At 48.8% G+C, this 8,038-nt stretch overlaps 1 protein-coding gene across 1 annotated transcript in view; it reads right to left on the reverse strand.

Moving 5' to 3' along the window:
* The window catches only part of FOXJ2 (forkhead box J2), a 22,483-nt gene extending 14,737 nt beyond the window's left edge, over positions 1–7,746 (reverse strand). Inside the window, exons 1-2 of the mRNA XM_011955616.1 lie at positions 7,504–7,746; positions 899–1,245 (exon numbers count right to left, since the gene is read on the reverse strand). Coding sequence (XP_011811006.1) covers positions 899–1,231 — 333 coding nt within the window. The 5' untranslated portion in view covers positions 1,232–1,245; positions 7,504–7,746. The remainder of the gene's footprint in view (positions 1–898; positions 1,246–7,503) is intronic.
* Between the last annotated feature and the right edge of the window lie 292 nt (positions 7,747–8,038).

The raw sequence follows: 8,038 nt of genomic DNA on the forward strand, positions 1-8,038 counted from the left end.
AAAAAAAAAAAAAAAAAAATTGAGCATATCAGCCTTCCTTCTTTGCTTGGGAGAGGAGCCCCCTCTTTCTTCATCTCCAGCCAAACAACTTAGCTTCTCATTACTTGCTTGGTAGCCTGCTGTTGGTAAAGAATCTAATTATATTATTATTTTTCTTGGAATGCAGCTTTTCAAAAGATGATGACTGTGCAACGGAGCTATGGAAATCTGATGATCTAGATTAGATTCCTACCTCTAGGTAGGAAGGAGTGATGCCATGCCTTGCATAGTGACTGGAACATCGTAGAATGGTAATAAACATTTGTGAAATGAATGAATATCCTCTTTGAGGGATCAGAAGACAAGAGGGTGTGGGCCAGGCACAGTGGCTCATGCCTGTAATCTCAGCACTTTGGGAGGCTGAGGCGGGCAGATCATGAGGTCTGGAGTTCGAGACAAGCCTAACCAACATAGCGAAACCCTGTCTCTACTAAAAATATAAAAAAATCAGCCAGGCATGGTGGCGGGCACCTGTAATCCCAGCTACTCAGGAAACTGAGGCAGGAGAATCGCTTGAACCTGGGAGGTGGAGGTTGCAGTGAGCCGAGATCATGCCATTGCACTCCAGCCTGGGCGACAGTACGAGACTCTGTCTCAAAAAAAAAAATGAAGAGGGTGTGATAAGCAACAGTGTCCCGCCATCCCCATCACTATACTTAATGGCTTGGAGCTTCCCTAACATACCTTATAAAAGTTGTTCAACTCTGAAAAACAGTAGGGGGCAGAACATATGAGATTTTAAGTTTTCACATCTCTGAGACAAGCCAGAGTAAACTGAACAGGTTACAGGAAGAAACAAAAGTAGAGAAAAAGGTTGTTGAAGGCTAAATCTAAGCCAAAATTACAGAAGCATTCCCACCTTCCAACCAATGCCAGCATTCTTGTAATAGGGGAAGTTATCACAGATCCAGCGGTAAATCTCGCTGAGAGTCATCTTCTTGGCTGGAGAGGAGTTGATGGCATAGGTGATGAGAGTGGCATAGCTGTATCGTGGCTTGCCGTCCTGGTGAACTGCTGCCTCATCTTTGCTCAGGGTGGCATTGGGATCTGTGGGTGAGCCTGGTGAACACTTGCGGCTGCTCCCGGGAGGCCCAGCCTGGGAGGCACTTCCAAGCTTCTCAATGGTAGCTCGGAGGGTCAGCTGGGGAAGCCAGTCTATGGAGGTGAGGCTACTCTCTAGGTCAGAAGCCATGGTACTTCTGGGTTCTGCAGAGAAGAAGACAAAGAGGAGACAAAAATACTGGGGGCAAGTAATACTCAAATCCTTTTGTATGAGGGAAGGAGAGTTTCTTCCTACTCTCATTCCCATAAGACACCCATGGCATGGCCTTCTACCAGGTGTTCCCAGAATCCCCAAGCAGATCTATCTACCAGATGATGGACTGCTAGTTACCCTACAGCTTAACGTGGAGCACGGCCAAAAGGCCTCTCCATATAGGACTAAAAGAGATCAGACTTCACACCAAAATGAGCTATTTCCTCCATTCACCTTACTTATAGCCCTACAACATAGTATTTTTAAACTATGTAGGAATGAGTTTGAAAAAAGGAAAACCCCACTTAGCAGGTGAAATTAAAGTCCATTCTCCAATCATGTGACACCTGTTGTATTTTCATACGCCATCCAGATGGCATGAATGTCCATGTAAAGAAAAGGTCTACCTAAATACAAACATACAAGGATGAAGCACACACCAACACTTTTAAAGACGTTTCCTACTAGATATATTACGAGCACTTGCCCTTTTTATCTCACACACATGTGCACCTGAGGCATATTAGATATATCCCAGGCATAAATTATACATGACAACCAGCAGACAGACACATAAACAGTGAAGCACATACACAGAGATCACGACTACATATACAGCATACATTACCACCAGAGCACAAAGTCACACACAGAAGCCACACATCCTGAGTACACAGCTGCCCTCACACTTTTTAAGCTACCCCTTGCATGCTCCCGCCCACAGACACCAACACCAGGAAGAAATCATCCACAAGGACCTCCCACCTCTCAGCCTGCTGGGCTTCACCCAGCCAGGGAGACACCCAGCTGTGTGCCTACGGGTAACAATCAGATAGCCTGGCTAAAAATAGCCACTCTGGGGCTTGGAGCTGGCTCCCCTTCTCCACCCTCCTCCTCCCTCCTTCCTTCCCAGCCAGGCAGGCACGCTCGCTGCACCTCCATGCAAACTCCTGGAGCTGCCAGACCGCCTACGCCTGATGTTTGCACGCCCTGCTGCCACCCACACTGCCTGGGCGCTCTTGCCAGCAGAGAGGTATAGCTACAGCGACGTCTTGCTGAGGGAAGGTGAAGAACGAAGGGTGCTATCTGTATGGCAGGGTCTAGAAAGGCTGGCAGGAAGCAGTAGGTAGCCATTTGGCACTCCCCTAGAGCTGATGCCAGCAACCCCTAAGCACTTGCTGCCTAACAGGTTTGTGCCTGCACAGCCGCCAGATTCCAGCTAACATTGTCTTCCTCAGTCCCACCAGGGCATTTCTCCAGAGGAGCCAGGACTAGACCGCCTCAAAGTTCAGAATCCTGAACAGAAACATATGATGTAAGTGATCTCTAAATCCACAGCTAGATATATGCACAAGCATATCCATAAAACACAACAGATGCACACACTTTGCAGTCTAAAACTCAACAGCAGATCGGACCATGTCCCCCTCTCTCCTGACCCCAGCACATCTTTCAGGGTCTCAGCTCCCTCTTCTATCCTAGGTAGTGATTCTTCTGCCCTTGACCCTTAAGCTTTTCTCCTAGGGGTCAGCATTCTCACTCGCTCCCCTCTCCCCAAGGCCCACCCACGCAGATGGCAATCTGCTTGTGTGCACAGGTACCCAGCCCTGTGCTCCTAACCAGCAACATGCCCACTCCACAAGGCTGAAGGAAACACCTTAGTGCCTCAGGGGCTGGGGCGGCAAGAGACCCAACTGTAACCCAAGAATTGTTGGACAGGAGAAAAGGGGCGGAGGGAGAGGGATGGCATGTTTATAAATAGGGTCATAAAGCGTTTCCCCTTTATCCTTAGCTTCTCTCCCACTATCCTCCTCTTCATCCCACTACCACCTTGCCCTAACCATGGAAACTTGGAAACTAACAGGAATACTTAATCATTCCAGGAACCTCACACCTTCCAATACTACTAAGTCAAAACACCCCAGCCCCTGGGCTATAGCAGGGTACTTGTAGCAGGATCACAGTCCTGTAGCTGGGTCATCCGCACTAAAGAGTGGCATGCCAATGAGCAGGTTTCCAATGACCAGGGTCCTCCTGGGTCCTCCCCAGATGGGGAGGTCCCTAAAGTAGTTCTGCCCTATTCCCTATTATCTCCTTCTAAAGATCCCTAGGAAATTTCATCTTAAGAGCACAGAGGCCTTCAGTTGATATTTCATTTGAAACAATTTTTCCAACATTAGACAGGGGCATGAGAGTGGATTTAAAGTGTTTAGAGGGCTTACAGAAGAACCCACTTGGTACATGCCCATCACAGTGAGTGCCTGAAAGGGAAGCACTCTCAGCCTTCTGCAAGTTGTTCTATGCCGTTCCCTACCCTTACCCCAGCACCAGCTTAGGACACTGAAGTTAAATTCAACCTTTCTCCAGCCCCCTTCCAGTCAGCCCTCCAGATACAGCCCCCAGCACTCAAAATATATTCAAATCTCACCAGCTACAAGCAGTATGTAGCATCTGATCCTTTTGATCTTTCAGCACCATTCTCCTTTGACCCATTCCACTTCCTCACCCTCTTCACTTCCCCATTTGTGAAGGGCAGCCCAGTGTGTACAGCCTCAGAGACTGAGGCTCCTTGGTTCTATTCCAAATCCTCCTGGACTGTCCCTAATCATCCCTTGCCTCTCTGATGAAGTCCTTTTTTTTTTTTTTTTTAAGAGACAACGCCTTGCTCTGTGGCCCAGGCTGGAGTATAGTGGCGCAATCTCGGCTCACTGCAACCTCTGTCTCCCAGGTTCAAGCGATTTTCCTTTCTCAGCCTCCCGAGAAGCTGGGATAATAGGCACGTGCCACCACGCCCAGCTAATTTTTGTATTTTTAGTAGAGACGGGGTTTCACCATGTTGGCCAGACTGTTCTTGAACTCCTGACCTCAGGTGATTTACCTGTCTCAGTCTCCCAAAGTGCTGGGATTACAGGTGTGAGCCACCATGCCAGGCCCCCAGTGAAGTCTTGATGCCTCAGTTTTCCCCTTCAATAAAAGAGATGAATTCATAAACCCTGCCAAAGCATCGTCCCTGGAGGGAAGTGAATGAAACTTAATGAGCTCGTGGCTGCCACACATTCCATGCTCCCCAAAATAATGGCGTGAGGCTAATGTTCAGGGCTATTATTAGAAAGGCAAACAAGAGGTACTTCCATTTTTCAGTCCAACCAACCTAGTTACCCAGACCTCTCTCTCCAGGTGGGCCTTGTGCCACGGGGCTTGGGCAGAACCCGAGTCAGGCCACATTCTTCTCTGTGAGCTGGAAGACTGAAAGGAAATACCCACAGAAGCTGGGAAAGGCAGCCAAAGGGCAGGCTCCATCACATCCACAGGACGTCTAATGAAGACTACAGAACTGGGAGAAAGGCAGAGAAAAACAGACAGATAGACATTCTGGGAGTGAAAGACTGATCCTGGATGAAACATATAAGATCCACAATAACAGGCTCAGTTTTCTTCCCATTTTATCTGAAAGGCCACTAATTGTTCTAATGCCAATGTCAGGTATTAACATGTGATAACTTGCTGCCCCATACAGAATGCCAGAACAAAGAGGGCAGTGGCTAGGTGTAGCACATGAGGAGTTAGGCTGCCTGAGTTTCTTTTCTTTTTTTTTTTTTGAGAGAGAAGTCTCCCTCTTGTCCCCCAGGTTGAGTGCAATGGCTTTATCTCAGCTCATTGCAACCTCAGCCTCCCAGGTTCAAACGATTCTCCTGCCTCTGCCTCCCAAGTAGCTGGGATTAAGGCGCCTGACTCCATGCCCGGCTAATTTTTGTATTTTTCGTAGAGACGGGGTTTCACCATGTTGGCCAGGCTGGTCTCAAACTCCTGACCTCAGATGATCTGCCCGTCTCAGCCTCCCAAAGTGCTGGGATTACAGGCGTGAGCCACCGCGCCTGGTCAAGCTGCCTGAGTTTCAATCCCAGCTCCACTATTTTGATTGCTGTAAGGATTACCTCGAGTTAATATTTTTAGAGCACTTTGTAAGTGCTAAATAAATGTAGCTATTGTTTTTGAATGGGGAAAAATAAGAATACTAAAAATTAAAAATTAGCAAACTGACAGACTATAGATAGGAGTGGAAGCAGCAAGCCTGCAGTGGTTTGCATTACAAAGCCTGCACTGAGTCTGCAATGGTTTTCAGGATGTTGGAATCTCAAACTTTTCCTTTGGAGATAACCACCCAGTACTAGATAATGCTAGAATCAGGAAGACTCCAAGGATGAAGGAATGAGGGACTATCATCTCTTATCTTCCAGGGAGAACTAAGTGTAGTCATAAAACATGGTCTGGGAAAGTACTCTCCAAACCACAGTTCATCCCACTCAGTAGCCACCTACCTTGCTTCTAACTGATTCCAGAGAGGCAAGGAGGGTTAGGGAACTCAGTCCAAACGACCAGTTAAACTGTGTGGCAGTGGCGGACTTGGAGGTGTTGTGATATAGTTCACCCTGAGCCATTCAGGCAGGTGCAGGCCAGCATCTGGTGAAGTACTTTATAAGAAACAGGCTGCTGTTAACCAGAGTGGCCTCTTTTGTAAAAGGTGGGGGAGGGAGCTCCGGAGTTAGGAGTCAAGGATCCTCATCCTTTTGAGAGCAGCAGTATCAGCAATGAAGCTCTCTTATTAGTCCTAGAAGAAATGATCCCAACCTGAGACTGGGCTGCCCTGCTGCTTAAAGGACTGTCCTGTAGACCGTCATGAGGGCTCCCACTGGCTGGGGGAGGCCAAGCCTCTCCCCTCAGGTGGGCATCTTTACCACCTCTCCATGTCCTTGAACAGGGGGCACCTGCTTCTAGAGGCCCACCAGAAACACACAATTCTAGGTAACTGGAGTATAGTCTGAAAAGCACATAAGTACCTATCTCCACACACTTACCCACTTGAAAGAGAGAGAGCCACACTCACCTGAATTAAGAAGTATATGCATGTTGTCCTACAGCACAGCCACACAAACCTGTGCCCTATCTCGTATACCACCAGTAGCTTCCAGGACAAGTGAATGTGCTCAGGAACTTAGGTAGACCTCACCCATGCCCCAGAAAGAGGAGGAAATATGAAAGGCCAACTCAGATGAAGCCTCCTTCACAACTTGTCCTTGCTATGAGACAAAAGATAAGGTATCTGCTAATGGCGAGGCAGGAAAGCAGACACCCAGCCAGTGACCTCTCCTAAAAACAGCCCAGGCTTCAGGGGAGGATTTCCTGGTACCCTTTTCCTGCCTTTTCTGAAGATTCTGGACTTTGATAATTCCCTAGCTTATGAAGGAAAACTTTGACACAAGGTTCCGGGAACTCAGAACTGAACAAGAAACAGGAAGGGAGAGGATGAGACTATTAGGTACTTTTCTGGAAGGAAACTTTATATACTCCTCAAAAGTGAAATCTCTCCAGTGGTCAACTTGTTTAGGTGGAAATCTGGAGAGAAGTGGAGCAGCAGCCCTCCTCCCTTCGTATCCAGGATCTACTTTTTCCTGAAGAATTGTGAGCAAAAAACAGGAGCTGAGAAGGAGACTGGGGCAGTGGTACAGGGCCAGCATCCAGGAAGCGCTTCAACCCAGGAGCTGGCATTCCCCTGCACACTTTCTTCTCGCCTCCGAACATGTGGGATTCCCATTTTCCCTTTGGATTTTATGGGCAGAGGCATACATCCAGCTAGCAATGGAAATGTCAGGAGAGGAGGCTTCTTGGTATCTGAGATAGGATGAGCAGGAACAGATTGCTTTTCTTGTCAAGGGAGCAGTAATTGCAGTAAGCTGGAGAGAACACCTCTGGTGAACACTAAGCTGACCTCGGCATGCCCTGGGCAAGGCCAGGACACCAGATGCCACCGTGATTTTCATGAGAACCCGCTCTCCAGGTGAAAAGGCCCAAGGGTAAAGGGCCGTATGGGAGTCTTACCACTGGTTAGGTTGTGTACACAGTACGCATGTTCTCAAAATGCAGCCGTTTTCTGGTATCCCTTTTCCTCAGCATGAAAACATCCACTTCCCTAAGGGACCTAAAATGAATCCCATCCCTTTAGTCCCCAAACACTAAGAAACCCATTTCTCAGAGCTTCTGCCGCAAGATGTGAGTTCAAATCCAGGAGGCCCTTGGATCACATTTCCCACTGGATTTTCTGAGTCATCACTCTGTCTTCCCCGGTAGTGAAACCCACGATCCACCAGCTCAACCCGGTACACCCACTAGTGCCAGACGATGACAGAGAGAAGATGAAAGAAAGCACTAACCTGTCTCCAAGGTTCCCCTGGCAAAGGGAGGGAACCACTTGGTACTGGAGTGTGGGGCTGGAGGGACTCCCCTCTTCAGAGGCAGGTGACGACTCTCATCCTCAGTGGCTCTTTCTGTACTTGGCTGAGCCTCCCAAGTTGGTGAGGGGAACTTGGTCCCCTGAGGATGAGGAGCCAAGGGAGGAGGAGGAGGAGAAGGAGGTCCTACTTGGGGAAGGTGGCACACCCCCCACACCCTGCTTGTTACCCTGGGGAGGAGGGGAGGAGCCTCTCCCAACCAGGAGTTGTCTCCTCCCCCTTGGGGGAGTTCCCCTCCCCCCCAAACGGGATCTTTCTGAGTTGGAGGGCTCTTTCTGTCTGCTGGAGATCTGAGCGGAGGGGCTCTACCCCGTTCCACTGTCTAGGCACGAGGAAGTTGAGGGGGAGGTCTTCCCCTCTCCAGAAGGCTGAAAGCCGATTCCTCTTCCTTCCCTGGAGTGGCTTCTGAACGTAAGGACTCCTGTGCCCTGTGAATACCGGTGGGCCGAGGGTGCCT

This window comes from Colobus angolensis, unplaced genomic scaffold (assembly GCF_000951035.1).
Source record: "Colobus angolensis palliatus isolate OR3802 unplaced genomic scaffold, Cang.pa_1.0 Scaffold11, whole genome shotgun sequence".
Lineage (NCBI taxonomy): Eukaryota > Metazoa > Chordata > Mammalia > Primates > Cercopithecidae > Colobus > Colobus angolensis.